At 39.4% G+C, this 16,718-nt stretch overlaps 1 protein-coding gene across 1 annotated transcript in view; it reads left to right on the top strand.

Moving 5' to 3' along the window:
- The window catches only part of FAM149A (family with sequence similarity 149 member A), a 76,636-nt gene extending 61,982 nt beyond the window's left edge, over positions 1–14,654 (top strand). Inside the window, exons 5-14 of the mRNA XM_077814553.1 lie at positions 3,759–3,884; positions 4,319–4,495; positions 5,745–5,935; positions 7,691–7,845; positions 9,832–9,935; positions 10,135–10,362; positions 10,623–10,743; positions 12,092–12,220; positions 12,702–12,780; positions 14,581–14,654. Coding sequence (XP_077670679.1) covers positions 3,759–3,884; positions 4,319–4,495; positions 5,745–5,935; positions 7,691–7,845; positions 9,832–9,935; positions 10,135–10,362; positions 10,623–10,743; positions 12,092–12,220; positions 12,702–12,780; positions 14,581–14,654 — 1,384 coding nt within the window. The remainder of the gene's footprint in view (positions 1–3,758; positions 3,885–4,318; positions 4,496–5,744; positions 5,936–7,690; positions 7,846–9,831; positions 9,936–10,134; positions 10,363–10,622; positions 10,744–12,091; positions 12,221–12,701; positions 12,781–14,580) is intronic.
- The last annotated feature ends 2,064 nt before the right edge of the window (positions 14,655–16,718 follow it).

The raw sequence follows: 16,718 nt of genomic DNA on the forward strand, positions 1-16,718 counted from the left end.
CAGAGGGGTAGCCGTGTTAGTCTGTGTCTACAAAAACAACAAGGAGTCCAGTGGCACCTTAAAGACTAACAGATTTATTTAGGCATAAGCTTTTATGCCTGCATCTGTAATTTTCACTCCATGCATCTGAAGAAGTGGGATTTTTAACCCACAGAAGTTTATGCCCAAATAAATCTGTTAGTCTTTAAAGTGCCACCGGACTCCTCATTGTTTTAGTGGTCAAACTGGGTGTTAGTCCTTAGCCATGCATGGACTCTCAGTGCTCTACCTGCTCATGATATTCTTCCTAAGTAATGTAATCATTGCAAAAGATTTTATATTAGTGCAGTATCATGAGAATAGTTATGTGTGTGAAAATTAATATGAGAAAAGAAGAAACATTTATTTCAGTAGTGACTTTTAATATTTACAGCATACATCTAATAGTGCAATTAATACTCTATTTATAAAAACTAACCTCAGTGAAGACATACAACAAAATCCTGTCTGCCCTGAAGTCAATACAAAGACACCCATGCTGCCAATTCTACCCTGTTGAATGCAGTCCTTTTTAGGAGTAGGGAGAAAAGAGTGTGTCCATAGGCTGCAGGAACAGTATGTGGCTACGGTGATGTCACCATCCTGAGTCATGTAAACCAGTATGAACCAAAGTGAAATGTTAGCAAAGCAATAAGTAGTTCTATAAATGGAGAGATATGTACTTATGGAGAAAATGTCCTTGGCTCTTTCATGGTGGTGCAAGGTGCCTGCGGAACACAGGGACTGCTCTTTCCTTCGATCTCTAGCACAGCAAACCACCCAACGAGGGCAGGGAGAAGACCAATGCCCTGTTATGTGCTCAGAGGGTCACACAACACCATTAAAGTGGTACTGCCTTGTGTGCACACATATGTACACTCTTATTGTCATAGGGTGGCTCCACACCATTCTAATGTGAGCCTGTGTGTATCTGGATAACCTAGTCCTTAATCTTTAAAAGGATTTTAGTTTTAAGTTTCCAGAGAATCATAATTACCAAATGTCAATGAAAAAAGATTTAGAATGTGTTGTTAAGGTTGACAATAATAATAACTAATAAATACTACAATCCTTTATGTGAATCAGGAGACATTAAATACATAAACTTGAAGCAACATTTCCGTATTGTTATACAAAATCTTTTCTTTCTTTAAATGCTATAACAATTCATAGGATATGCTGAAATCCTGCTGTTGTGTAGAAGTGTAGCTAATTCAATATATGCATTCTCAGAGATTACATTTTTACAGTATTTTCACTGGACTAGAGTTCATATGAATGTTGGGTACTTAGCTCTGATAATGATGGTAAAAAGTAAATGGAACTTATTAATGAGCTCCTGGAAATAGGTAGATTGAACCTGCCTACCAGTACATGATTCAGGAGGGAAATATATTAACTTAATTTGAGCCAATTTAAAGATTATAGACTAGATAGTAGAGAGATAAGATGGACGAGGAAATATCTTTTAATGAACCAGATTCTGTTGGTGAGAGGGACAAGTTGGTTCAATAAAAGATATTACCTCATCTACCCTGTTTCTCTAATATCCTGGGACCAACATAGCTACAATAACACTGGATAGACTAGTTATGGAATATAAGTGTCATTAACTATTTTGTTAAGTTATTTTGAAAAAAGATGAGTATAGTAGAAAAGAAAGCTTGATACAGTGGGTCCTCATGCTCTTCTCCAGTCTGGATTGTTTCTGTATGCTCCGTTTCTTCTCCGGGAATCTGCCGAAGCCTCTTGTAATGATTGCAAGTGTATGTCAGGACTGGGGGTGGAGGTTGGAAGCAGTTGTTCTGAGTGACTGGCTCCCTTGGGAACTTGGTAAATTTCTGCTTGGAAATTTGTACAAGTTAATGAGTGAACGAACATAAACTTTGCCTCTGCAACCCTCTACCCTGTCAAATGGAGAATAGTGCACAGCTCTAGCACTATAGCAACATGATTTCTGAAGGAGCTATCCTACTAAGTGAGGTGTTAGCAAGAGAGCCACACAACGCTGTCATTATGGATTCTTGAGAGTCCATTGCATTGGCCCTTCAGTTCTCTGTGGATCTTTGGGCTTTCAAGTTCATATCCCCTGGTCCCTGTCCCGTGAGTGGAACATTCTTGCAAATCCTGTCATGTAGATTTTTCAGAGCTATATCTCTCCTCCACAGACAGAGATTGTTTTTTAAATCAAGTTTGTATGTTTTTCTAAAATATCTGCTTTAGGAATTATTTTGTGGAAGTTCTATGCCCTGTGTTATACAGGAGGTCAGACTAGATGATCACAGTGGTTTCTTCTGATCTTGGAATCTATGAATTACTGGAAAGGTATGGAAAAATTCTAGTGATATAGAAAAAGCCTGTCTGACATGAATGTCAGCTCTCGAAGAAATATTTACAGGTACGAGAAATTCTGTGAACGTTACAGTGCTTAATTACAGGTGCTAAGGGAGTTTATTTTAGGGAATTTTCTACCACCTAATATTGAAAAATGCACAGTGTGCCATAGTTAACTCTGAGCTTTAAAAAAAAAAAACCCCTTAGTTCTCAGTCAGGGCTAGATTGTGAACGCCTTTACTCACAGTGTTGAGCAATTTCAGGAGTTGCTCCATTGATTCTAGTGGGACTGCTGCTCTGAGTAATTGTTCCCCAGTGTGAATAAGAGGTTTACAGTCAGTCCTTCCAATAGGTAAGTCATGCTGGTCTCTGTTTGAACAAAACATATTTAGTTGCTCAGACTGGGCCTGAACATTGCCATTGATTTCATTAGGCATGGGATCAAACCTAATAAAAGAAAAGGTCTTTACTTACTGCATCAGTTTATAAAGTAGAGAATTTGTAATAATTAATGAGTTATTGACTAATGAACATGACTCAGAACTTGCTTATTTACAGTGCCATTCAGTGAAAAAGTAGGAGTTTCTCAAGGAAGAGTTTCCAAGTATTTGAACGAACCTGAGAATCTCAGATTGAAATATACAAGTTCCTACTTATTACCTGTAGACTCCCCTCAAGAGCCCTTGAAAATGTTTAGTGGAAAGCAATGTAAAGTAATGAGCATTAATCAGATAAATAATGATCCAAAATTCTCTATTTCACAAAGGGATTGTGTATATATTAAAAGAAAAATAAACTTCCCTTCTCCCCCCTCCCCCCAATTGCAGCCTATACATTGAAGCCTTATCTGGTCCCAATTTCAATAACATGTACATTAGCAGCCACCTTTATAAACATTTTGGGTCAGATCCTTTGTCCCCAGGGAGGTCACTTTTGTGTTACTAGAGTTGTGCAGAGTGATGTTAAAGTAACCCTATTGGGATCGTGTTCTCCATGTATTTTAAAATTTTCTCTTTCTATGTTGTCTGATGGACTGTTGATATGAAAGAAAGTTTTATGTTCTGTATGCAAATCAACTTTTATAACATAGTTCATGTAGCTCGTGTGGGTGTTATCTGTTGTCCTTTCAGTAAATGTCTGGCTATTTTTAAAGCTTATAGGCCTGATCCTCAACTGATTTAAATTAGCATAGATCTACTGGCTTCAGTGCAGCTACACCACTTTACATTATCTGAGGATCTGGCCCCTTATTCCCATTGATTACTCAGAATAAATGTATGGAAGCTATTATTAAATTATTTCTACCTGTTTGTTGGTATTGCAGGTGTCTGTATTTTTCACATTGCTGCACTTCCTGGTATTCTGATTTGATTATGTGTAACTACTTCACATTCTGTATTTTGCAGGATTTTAGGAAAACAGCTTCTTTTTCCTAGGGATGAAGGCTTTCAGCATTTTCAGAGCAGAACAACTAGCTCGGCGTACACCAAATCTTTACCTGGCCTCTGTGAAAGTACTAGCAACACAAAAGAGTATGTTAACAGTTTCATATATGTTACTTTTTAAGCATTTCTATTGACATTACATTTTTTCATATATTCCTAATATTTATAGCAACTAAATATAGTTACAGTTAACATAAAAAAACCTCAGTCACAAATACATAAACATTACCTCTTATAGATGATCAAATAAGTGAAAAGTTTGTATGACATATCAAAGAGTTCCCTGATTGTGCAGCAATTGTATCGTAGGCTTTTAAGACCTTATTAGGATATCATTTCAGTATGTTGTCTTTATGTAGTAGAAATAAAATTTACTTAGTCAAAAGCACTTCACTTTGATCTATCATATCTTTTCATAAGTTTATAGGCATATTATTTTAATAACCTTAAAACACCTCAGTATAATGCAGCATCTGTCTATTTACACTTCTTTCCATGTATGTTTAATTCTTTTATTTCAGGATGTGCATTTCGGGATCTAAATTAGTTCCAATAGCATCCCCAGTACACAAATCATTAGACTGTGGTTCCCCAAGGATTTCTGTTTCTGAGTCATCTGAGTATTCATTCCTGGAAGAAGAAATCTATGAGGTGGATGGAAAAATTGAAGAATATCTTGCTTTTGACAACAAGGAGCTGTAAATAAATTATATATTTTTTGAAGAATATAATGAGAAACTGTCATGAAATTGCTTAAAACCTGGTGCTTTGCTTCTCTCTAAACCTACTTCCAATTAATTTAGAAAATTCCTTAGTCCTCACTTCTGTGGTTCAGAAGTACACTGTGTAGCTCAAAAAGGGGGGATGCAAAAGTGATTTTAAGCCCCCTTTCCTTTCCCTTCCAACCCTGGGCTACCGATGTGTCCCCTGGCATAAGTTAAAGAAGCCTGAAGAGTGAGAGTGCAGGGAAACCACATACCTAGTGCTGGCTATAAGGTTGGGAAGTTATGGTAAAGGAACCATTGTGCCCTCTCCCTGTCCCTGAACTAGTTTGATTCTTCTGGGGCCAGCTACACCATCTTTAGGGTCACTTTCCATCGGCACATCTAGAATGCAGCCAAGGATGAGGCCTTTCTGAATTGAGATTATAGAGGTTGTTTTTAATATAATTTTTTTCATTTTCTTAAATTGTAATATGATATAGTTAATGTTAGAATAAGCACAGAATAAAATTTAGTTCCAGAAAGCTCTTTTCATACTAAGTGTATCATGAGGCAGTGAGTAAGGGTTCTGTGACACACCTGTTCCCCAGTCCAGACAGGAAGAGAGAGAAATAAAGAGGGGTGAAAATGTCCATATAATAATGGAAGGGTGGGTGTGGCACATGAAGTTACATGGTCCCCTGCTCCTGCAAAGCTGTAGAAATCCCTCCAAGTCACTCCACATGGTCATGGCAAATGTGTCGGGATGAGCAGGATGTGGAGCTAAGGATCTACTCTACACAATATTCTCCCCTTCAGAGCTGGTGGGATGGTATTTTCCTTAGGTGGTGGTGAAGTAAGGGGGTGTGGGATTCTAGCCCCACGTGCCCAAGTCCATCAGTTTTGTCTCATTCCTGCTATACTATCTATGTCTATGGCTGCTATATCAAGAGTCTCAAAAACTTCTTGCTATAACGCCCCAGTTTAATTTTTCATGCTGCTACCACCTCCATTCAACCAGCAAGAGGCAACAAAGCAAAGTAAAACCAATTCATAATTTCAGTTTAGAGCGGTTCTGTTTTCTTCCCACAGTACTTGGGTCATGTATAATATGAACCTTGATCTTTTAAATACAAATCTATTTTATGCTTTTCTGGATCCATAAGAAAATATGTTAGTTTCACTGTTTTTGTTAACAGAAACATGTAGAAGTTGGTAATAAAGCTGAATTTGCTTCAATCATTAGTGATGATGAGTGTTTGGAACAAAAGAAAACCCAGCTTGCTCGAAAGAGGAATAAATGTGGCATTCCTCCAGTTTCTCCCAATGCCTGTATCAAAGACGCAGTGGCTGCTGAAGTGTTTGATGGTGTCTGGAGCAATATAGTTGAAATATTGGAGGAGCTGATTAGAAAAAACTGGGAAACTGCTATCACAGGTACTCAGAGTTTTTGTAGATGGCACTTATAGACTTGTACTTGGAACAGTAATTTAATTTCACCAATTAATTAAATATGGCTTAGCAAACATCTTTATTATTATTCTTAAATATCACTTTGTGTTTACATGGCACTTTATAAAATTCATGCACATCCTCCCAATGGAAAGATTCTTACTGACTTCAGTGGGCTTTGGATCAGCCCCATAAAGAGAGGTCTCTCACAAGAAGTGCTTGTAGGCACAAAGAGATCCTTGGTGCAATATATAACATGATGCCTCTTGGAAGCTCTTCAGCAGTAAGGATTGAATCTGGGACCTGGGTATTTAAAAGCATTAGCCTCTAATGTTTAAGCTAAAAGACCCAAGTTTGTTAGCAAAATCACAGTAGAGACTCATCAAACTCTGTGTGGTCCAGCCACTAGAGGAGGAGAGAGAGCTACGCTGACTGTGGGTTATGCAGAAATGAACATAGGATGAAAGAACATAGTTCACTGTGATTAAATTTAACTCTTCCTGGTGTTTTCAACAGACTGTTGCACAGAAAAGCAGAAGGTAAAGAACTAACTATTGGTGAAATGTTGTCCTCTGGCATGTGCATGGAGTTGCCTTTAGAAGCTAATGGGATATACATTTTAAGAAACAATGCAGATTAACAGAAGAAACAATGCCAGAAAAACATACATAAAATTAATCTTAAATAAAAAGGAAAAACATATCAATGGAAACTAGTAAAATAATAAACCTCAAATTCATTTTAAAACTATGGCTGGTCTACACGTAAATATTCACAGCTCTGAGTGGGGTAGCTGTGCAGCCTAACCACTGGCATAGACACAGCTAGGTTGACAGAAGAATGCTTCTAGTGACCTAGTTACTATTTCAGTGGGAACATTACCTCCCTAAGCAATGTAGAAACCCGTTCCAGTGCTCTAGCTGTGTCTACACTTTGGAGTTATGCTGGCATAGCTACAGGGCTGTAACTATGCCATTATAGCCCCCATAGTGTAGAAACGGTCTAAGTAGAAGTTGTTAAATATTTGCAGGAATCTATGCTGGTAGAACTGAGTGTTGCGTGTGTAATTGCCAGACTGCACAAGAATTGTTCAGGCTACAAGTGAATTGTTTAGCTCAGTATTATGCATTAAAGAGGAGGAGATTTAGGTTTGCTACCTTGTCCTCTAAGAAGGAAATCCACTTGTGGAGAATAGGCTGCTAAGCAAAGTATGTGGGCTAGGACTGTTGAGAAATTTAAGGATATGATAGAAATAATATAATGGCTTATACTCACTGGAAAAGTAGCAATTCAACTTTTGGCAGGCAGGAATGGATTAAGAGGACATTTGGTTGCTTCTGTTCACACATTTTTCTGTTTCTAACACACCTTACATGCGAATGTTTCAATAATGTTCCAGTTGTTTTACCAGTGTTTTCTAAAAAAAAAGCAAATTACATCTCTTCCACGTACATGGCCCAACTGATTTTTATCATTGACAGAGAAAATACAGTCATTTTGAAAATGTTTTTAGAAATAAATGCTTTTAATCTCACAACTAGTTTATTTTTAAATGTCATGAAGACTTAAATTAAAACTAATCTAAGACAAAATGTCAACATTTATAATAAATGTGGAATACTGTTTTTCTAGCAGATAATATGTCAAACCTGAGTCACTGATATTTTCCTACCATCATCAATTTGTTTAATTGCATAAAATTTTGTTTCTTAATCACTTGTATGTTCTACACTGGTGCAGAGAATGACAAGCAGGTGGAGAAATTGAAAGCTATTACAAGTAAATTGCCACATCAACTAGTCTCCCGTATTACAGCAGATACAGCAAGTGTCCCCCCATCAAGAGGCTCTGAGGCACGAAGCACATCTTTTGGTTCGCATTTTGTTCCATCTCAGGTAAAATATTGTTCCACAAAACAGAATTCTGTTTTCAGTTGGCCTAGGCCTTTTCTAACTTAGATCTGAAAAGTTTCCATTTTATTGATTTATGCATATCTAAGGTATTTAGTTTGACTTTCCATCTTTGAGTCTGGTTTTTAAAAAAACACAAGTCTACATCATTGTTATAACCACTTTTTATTTGGACCCCAATTAGAGCCCAAAGACCCCAATTAGAATTGAGACCTTATTGTGTTAGGTGCAATAAAAACAGATAGCAGTACTCCCTATTCCCTCCCAGAAAATCATACCCTTTATATTGAGAGACAATCCTTCCCTTTCAATAGAACCATGAAAGAACTCTTCCCTGCAAGGTGCATGTGAAGTTCCAGCTTAACTCCCCTCGTTCAAAACCCCTAACATCAGATTGTCTTAGTTGCTCCTCTTCTCTCTCTCTTCCCTTCCCTCTCTCTCCCCTTCCGCTCCCCACTGCATTATGGGTTGGTGGACAAAGGGACTTGTTCAGTGTCTGCCTCAGTGTTGGAACTTGGGAGTCTTGGGTTCTATTTGAGTTTCTGGAGGTGGGTATGCTCTAGCAGTTACATACTCTTCTGTTTCTTTTCTTTAGCCTGTCCCTTTCTGTCTCTGTCCCCTATGCTTCTGTTTCCCATAGTCTGTCCCTATTCACATCCAGCATGTCCCTACCCCTGCATTCAAGCAGCTTTCTTCTTCTCCTCCATGCTTCCTAGGCGTCCACAGAGGGAACTTTGAGAACATAGGAGAGACAGCTTCTCTGCTCTTAGGGCTTGTCTACACTTATGGGGGATCAGTGAGCAGCGATTGATGCATCGATGGTTGATTTAGTGGGTCTAGTGAAGACCCACTAAATCAACCGCAGATCGCTCTCCTGTCAGCTCCTGTACTCCACCGGATTGAGAAGCGTAGGGGGAGTCGAGCGGATAGCGTCTCCTGTCGACATTGCGTAGTGTCGACCCCGCGGTAAGAGGATCTAAGCTATGTCTATTTGAGTTACGCTATTCATGTAACTCATATTGCATAGCTTAGATTGAATTTTCCCTGTAGTGTAGACAAGGCCTTAGTTCCAGTGCTTGGTACTGTAGTGGCCCAGCAGCCAGGAGTAAATTGCAACCAAAAAAAAAGTCCTATTCAGCCCCTGCAGCCTTGATCTAGGATATGCCCAGTGAAAATGGAATATTTTGAGAATTTAGCTACCATCCTCTAACAAACCTTTACTGACTAAGTGCAGACAGCAATGGTCAGAGGTTTATAATTTGGCCAAATTTGGATGGATTTTCATGGGGGCATTTCAAGTCGCCTCTCTGTCCCTACAGCAACTCCTCTGCTAAATTTTTGAGTCCCTACTCCAAAGCCTGGTGGTGGTAGAGCTTCTCTGTAAAGTGGTTGTAAGAATTTTTTAATCGTAACAAAACGTATTTTTCACTAACCTCATTCTCAGAAATGGCTGAACCATTTTTGGTGGAACTTTTCAAAAAGTAAGTAAATAAATTATATATATAAATTATATATAAAAGCCTGAAGTGGACACACAATAAGAAAAATTTTAGCCTGAAGAAAAAGCTTTAGGCAAAGTTATAGGGCTCTGTTTTCAATTACTTACAATAGAATGGAAAAGCAACCCTAATTATAGTCATTGCTGCCATCTCTGCCTATAATAGCAATAAATAATGGGATACATATTACTTATGTTTGCAGTGATAATATTCAAGAGTTCTTTCTTGTAATATGTATTGTTAGTTTTAGTTTTCCAGCTTTGTTTTGTGGAGTATTAACCCTTATTTGTTTGCATTTTATCTTCTTTATGGGAGACATTTTCCATTATGATCTGAAGTGGGATTTCTCTTGCATACTGTTTTTAAGCATTTTTTGACCTAACTATGTGGGTTTTGGGGGTTTTGAAGCCTTCCTCCATAGAAGGTAATGAGACTGAAAGGTTAAATACATTTATTTTTTTGCTCTGTTTAGGTTCACCGTTTCTCCAGCAATTTCTATAGTGATTTGAATGGCGTCATGACAATTCAAGCTAAACCACTCCAACAGAGGCATACAAGCTTGGCAGACAAGATACAGTAAATATTGCTATGAAAATAGTACACTTTTTTTATGCTGTACTTTGTCATTTTGGCCATATAAAATATGCTTTGGGATTTCAAAAATGTAATTAAAAATGCAGACATCTTTCTGTCAATAATAGATATGACTGAGTTTTAATTTATAAAAGTAACAATTATATTCTTCTAAAAAGTGTGCGTTTTGTTTTCTCTCTAGGAATGAACAAGAAGACAAACAACATAGTATAGGCTCCAGTGTTCTCAACTCAGTGCGGACTCGGCGGGGGCGAATTACTGATTACAGTATTCTCTCATCATCTCGGGTACTGCTGGCATCTTCTAGGAAAATGCCAACCCATCGTAGGCTACCATCTCTCACTTCAGACCCACTATGCTCAAAAACTCCTAATGTGTACAGTGATGAAGTCCTTAGGGGCACTAAATTGTGAGTTTTTAGTTTCACTTTCTTCTTCCTTGCTGAACTTGAACAAGAGCATTCATTGTTACAGGGTTTAGTGAAGTATTGTAAAAGATTGCTGAAAGATTCCACACTTCATACAGAAAAATGAAGCATACATAAAGCATGTTCTGAGAGCTGCCGCTGCATTAAGTGTTCTGCTATTTACAGTAACTTAAATGTATTAAGAAATGTTGTCCCCGGTGTATTAGATGGAATATGAAATCTGTTTAATCTGAATCCTACAGGTATACTGGCTTAGATCGCTTGTCCTCTCCACTTGTACATACAGCCCGGAACAAGTTACCACCAATAAACACGGAGACTGTTGAACAGTATCTTTCAGTACCTGGATCACGGCAAGGCTTTGTAAGATGTGCTTGTTAATATTGTTAAAGGACATCAGTAACTTGAACAAAAAAATTCCCCAAACCACTTTGTATCACTGGTTGAAATTAGTACTTTGGGGAAAGTTGTATTCAGTCATATTTTATTGTGATACAAGGCCTTAAGATATGTGAGAATTTATAGTTACGTTTTGAAGGGACATTGGGAGATATTTTAGGTCCCAAATGTAGGTTATTTTAAAGATATTTTTCTAAAATTAAATAATTTTTTCTTGAATTTCTAAAGAGCAGATATAAATGAATTTTGTATCTGTGTTTTAGATTTATATATTGCCTTGCAGTGTTTTCTGCGTTGTGCCAGTGCATGAGAAGTAGAAATTGAAATTGACTAAAAGTGAATATAAATAAAAGTGAAACTGATCCATTTTCATTGTCCAAGAAGTATGAAATACAAGAAAAGAGAAAAATGATGAAAAGTAAATTAGTATTTTGAAATTATTTCAGTTTGAATAATATATTTCCAAATATTTTTAAAATTATAAATATGGACATACATGAAGAAACCCATAACTTTTATGGTTTTGTATGTTCTTATGCTCCTTAATGAGATGGTGTAGTGGTTGGGGCATTATCCTAGGACTTAGAAGACCCTGGTTCAAGTCCCTACTCTGGCAAAGACATCCAGTGTGACTGTGAGCATGTCACTTGCTTTACTGTGCCTCACTTCCTCATCTCTAAAATGGACATGGTCAGTAGAGATGTTGAGGAGAGGGGTGAGGTCTAAGCATTGCCCCTCAAAGGATGTTAGGTGCCTAACTCTGTGCTGGGAGGGAGGTGCTTCAGGATTCCTACATGTAAACTCTTTCCTAGAATTAAGCATTTTAGCCAACTCAGTCCTTTCTCATGAAAAACAGTACTGGTGGTGGTCCTGCACCCACACTCCTTCTACTAAAAACTCAATGGTTAGAAGACTCACCTGGGATGTGGAAGACCCTCCTAGCCGTCTTTTATAATAGATACAGTAGGGTCTAGCATAACCCTCTCAAATTATGTAGAACATGAGAGATAGACACATGCTGTTAACACAGCTATCATTCTTCGTCTTAAACAGAGCCTCTTGCAATTACACTTACCCCTCTCCTGCCCTCTCTATAAAACATGTTATCTTAATTTTTAGACACTTGAAATCCAATTGAAAAGCCCAAAATAGTTATTTTAAAAACTCTTAACTCAAGCCTTTCACTTAATGGAGAATTAGCTCTTTGCTTTTTTTTTTTTTCTTTTAATTTAAGCAAAGGTCAAAAGGATTCTTATTTTAGCCATGCCAATATTTGCATTTATTTCAATGCTCAATTTTTTTTCTCTTTCAGCATAGAGGGAGATATCCTCATAGCAGAGTGTCAAGTGCAGTACCTGACAGTACAGAGCAACGACCACTTAGAGAACGAACTGTCATTATTGATCAGTTTTCAAGACCCAACACAACTAACACATTCAGGGTGGGTTTTTGTGTGATTAGAGATGTTGGGCCAGACATCTATGGAAGGGTGGGACAGAGAGAGATGCAGAAAACCTGCCTCCCCAACACCACCACCATCTTTGTATGACTGCAAAACAGCCTCCCACAGTACCAGACCTTGTGATCTCAGGAGTGAAGGGACTGCTTACTCCTACTCCCTCCAGAGAGCAGGATGTCTAAAAGAGGGTGGGACCACATTCCTGCACCCCATCTACACTGGCCTGAAGAGTGGGGTTAGTGTGCTGGGAAGAGAGATCTGCTGCATCCTAGTGAGTGAAGCAGATTTGCGCCACCTCCATATGCAAGAAAGATGCCTGTGGAGGCACAATGTCTCTCATACTCCTAGAGCAGTGCAACTCCACCACTGCCCTCTGGGCTGGGCTGTGGTGTGAAAGTCACAATCAAATCCTTAATCTGCGAGAGGACCATAATGAACAAAAATATTTCCCCCCTTTTTACAGTCAGATACCCCTCATAAAAGGTCATTGACGCCTATGGATTTTGCTAACCATACATGGACAGGTCAAGGCTTTTTAACAGGTAAGCAAAACCAAAAGATTAATTTAAAAAAGAACGCACAGAACGCCTGATGAGGGGGAAATTGGGGGTACCTTGTGTGGGGGAGCACACAGAGCCTCTGACATGGGGGGGAAGAGGAGAAAGGAGGGCATGGAAGAGGTGGGAATGGTGGGGATAATGGGGACCCTGGTATGGGTGGAGAGGGGAATGGGGGGGATACACGGAGCTCCTGGCAGGGAGGAGATTGGAGGAGTTCCTGAAATAGAGGGGAGGGCAGCATGCAGGGAGCTTTTGCGGCAGGGTGGAGGTATGCAAGGAGCCCCTGGTGTGTACAATAAGCTTGGCCTACAAAAGCTATGAAGTGTGCAACCCCCTCATTGTAGGTTCTATATAAATGGCAGCAGTGGTGGTGGTTGTTTATATTTTTTTTCCAGACACTTACTCATAGATGTGTATTGCACATGACATTCCACACTAGATTATAAAATGTCTAAACATACTCCATATAATTATGCTTTTTCATTGGCTGAGGCTGCAAAAGCTTTACACCCAACTTTTGATAGCATTTCTCTGTTTGTCTGTCTGTCTATGTAATGCAAAAACTTTTGAACACTGCATCTAATCAATTCCAAAATATCAGGGTCCCTTTTAGGCATCAGTGGCCAGAATCCTATTGGGTTTTTTTTTTGGCGGGGGGCAAATCAGAACATTGAAAGGGAGGAAGTGGGGGCACATTGACACGTGAATGACAACACCCAGACAGATAATACTGAGGTGGGAAATGTGGGTGTACACACAGAGCCCCTGTCACTCAGGGGAGAATGTGGGACACTGGTATAGGGCAAGAGAGGGAATGGATGGCAATTGGTGGGGGTGATATAAGGGGAATAGGTGAAAGGTTTGCAAGCAGAGTCCCTGCCAAGGGGGATGGGGAGAGTGGGGGGACCCTGGTGTGGGGGGAGTCCCTTGCATGGGGGGGAGGAGGGAGACAGACCCTTTGGCATAGGGAGATGGGGGGAGGAGTGCGTGGGATGACGTGGGAATGGGGAGACACAGAGCCACTAGCATGGGGGATAGAAAGGGTAGCCTTTACATGGGAGGAAGGGGAAATTGGGGGCACAAACAACTCCTGGCAGCGAGAAGATTGGGGGGAGTTGCAGGAAGTCCCTGAAAAAGAGGGGGATGGTACGGTGACACATAAGAAGCTGGAGGTGGGGGGAAATGGAGGGATGCAAGGAGCCCCTGATGTGTGTGATAAGATTGGCTTACATGAGCTACAAAGTGTAAAAGTCCCTTATTTATTAATAGCATATTGAACATAAACAAGTAATTTTAATGTGAAAAAGAAAATGGAAATTTTTTGTTTATAATGTTCTTTAAATCAAATATTAAATTAAATCATTGTTGGATTTCAGCTAAGGTCTTTCCTTTGCTGTACCAGCAAAACAAGGAGGTACTGGATATTGGATTCAGTATTAAAACGAATCTTCGTATGGGGCTCTCTAACTTCTGGGATAAAGCAGTACTTCTTATGTTAGGTTGCATTCAGCCAATGAAAGTCTGCCATTCCACACATTGTGTGTCCATTCTCATTTCTAAGAATTGTAGGTTTTCCTGAGTTTTGTGTAATTCTTTAGTTAAAGCATTGTGTAGAGAAACTAATACAAACCAAAAGAACTACTTCGATAAAAAAGGTGACATGAGAATACAATCAAGCTAATAAATGTTCTTCTAAAGGAGGCCTACGGAAACAACCCAAATACAGGGTTGATGTGACTTTTGGTTATAGTACACTTACTAAATAATGTTTTTTATTTTCAGGTTCACAACATTACTCCAAATCCTTTCAAAGAAATCCATCCACTTCCAGGAAGAGATTTCAAGTAGCCTCTTAATACAACTTAGAAAGAGACAGAAAATCCATGGCATTAATTGGAGGACTACGCTGCTTGGCCTACTAGCTATTGTCATAAGGAATAAAGAAAGAGTATTGCAGCATACTGTATGCTACTTCGTCTTCCAGTCCTGGGCATATGTGTATGGCCTTGTTCAAAAGTAGCATCAGCAGAGATTGGAGCAAAATGAAAGAAAATAAAACCAATGGATTAAATCTAGACTGTAGGAATTTGGTGTCTTTCCAGGGTAAAGATGAGGCCACTGTCTCTTTCACACACATACACTGACTTAGTCCTTCATTTGGGAAGCAACTTCATAGTTCTGCTTCTCTTTTGGCAGAAGCAAGTAACAACCTGCTTAAGTCCTTGTAGCTATATTCCCCTTCCTCTTTCCAGTGTTACAGGCATTTTGTACTGTCCTTGCACTGATTATGTACAAAGTTAATGTCTTTTTAAATAAGAGTTTGTATTACCCCGTGTTTATTATGCCCTTTCGCTTTTCTAGTCTCGGACTGTTCCTGTTGCTCTCTGTAAAAATTGCCTGTCCCTAGCCTTTCTTCCTTGTTTAATTTATCTTCATCTGAACAGTGATTAGAGAGCTGTATTTCATTCATTATTAGTAATTAAGCTGTTCAGAATGTTAAGTGTTCTGTAGCTCAAATGGAATTGTTCTCAGGAAACAACAGTTGTCTTGTCAGGCTGAATTATTCATTACAGTCTCAAGATTTGAATCGCTGACCTGTGAATAAGACAGGTCTCACTTACCAAACCAGTTATTATTGAAGTTTTTTAATGACACATACTAATGTGAAACCTAATAAAAATTCCTGTATCTAATTCTGCAGCAGATTTGTTTTAACATTAAAATATTTACTTAATGAATAGAGGCAGCATTTCATACTCCCTGCATCTGTTTAGACCATACAAAAAAACAAAAAGTAACTTAAAAATGTTTGTTCATTATGTGTAGTGCAGTAGTGCCTAGAGGGCACTGCCAAGATCAGGGCTCCAGTGTGTTAGCCCTGTACATATATACAATAGGTGACAGTCCCTGTCCCAGAAAGCCAACAGTCTAAATAGACAAGATAGGCTAAAAATTGGAGGGGAAACAGGAGCACAGAGAAATTTAGTGACTTTCCCAAATCACCCAGCAGGTGAGTAGCAGAGCTGAGAATAGAATCCAGGTCTGCTGAGTCCCAGTCCTGTCCCCTGTTCATTGGACAACATAATTCTTGTCAGCCATGCTTGCTCAGGAAATTGTCATGCAGCACTGTGGGTTCTTTGCTTGGCACAGTTCCCAGCACCCAATCTGATTGCTTGTACAAGAGGCAGGTCGATGCTGATTGGGAGTGCTCTAAGGTGTGGTTATCACCCCTGGTTTGGCAATAAGTGGTCTTCAGATGCTTATCGTGCTCCCAGTATTGATCACATGCCAGTGGTTCTTCTTCAAATGATTGCTCATATCGATTCCAATTAGGTGTGCGTGTGCCACGTGCATAGTTGTTGGAAAGTTTTTTCCCCTAGCAGCACCCGTCGGGTCGGCTGTGGAGTCCCCTGGAGTGGCGCCTTCATGGCGTTCAAAATATGACCCTGCTGACCCGGCACCTCCTCAGTTCCTTCTTACTGCCAGTGACAGTCGTTGGAACTGTGGCGTATTGCTCAGCAAGTTCTACCACGTTTCCCCAGCCTCTTTATTTTGTCTCTGTTCTTTATACATTTTAGTTAGAACTAATACTAACTAAAAATTAAACTTAGCAGTTGGGCTGGGGGGTTTACCCTCTATCCCAACTGCTTTTTCTTGGGAGGGCTTTTATGCGCAAGTCCCAGGGGTTCAAGCCCTGCAAGTCCTGCTCCAAGCTGATGCCAACAGGCGACCCCCATGACGTTTGTCTGAAGTGTCTGGAAGAGGCTCACCAAGCCGATTAGTGCAGGATTTGTAAAGGGTTTCACCCCAGAACCAAAAAGGAGTGAGACTTTTGCCTTAAGCAGCTCCTTATGGAGGTGACACTTAAACCTCAGCCTCTGCCGGTGCGGCAGGACCTGGTACCAAGTTCTTTGGTGCGT

This window comes from Eretmochelys imbricata, chromosome 4, assembly GCF_965152235.1.
Source record: "Eretmochelys imbricata isolate rEreImb1 chromosome 4, rEreImb1.hap1, whole genome shotgun sequence".
Classification (NCBI taxonomy): Eukaryota; Metazoa; Chordata; order Testudines; family Cheloniidae; genus Eretmochelys; species Eretmochelys imbricata.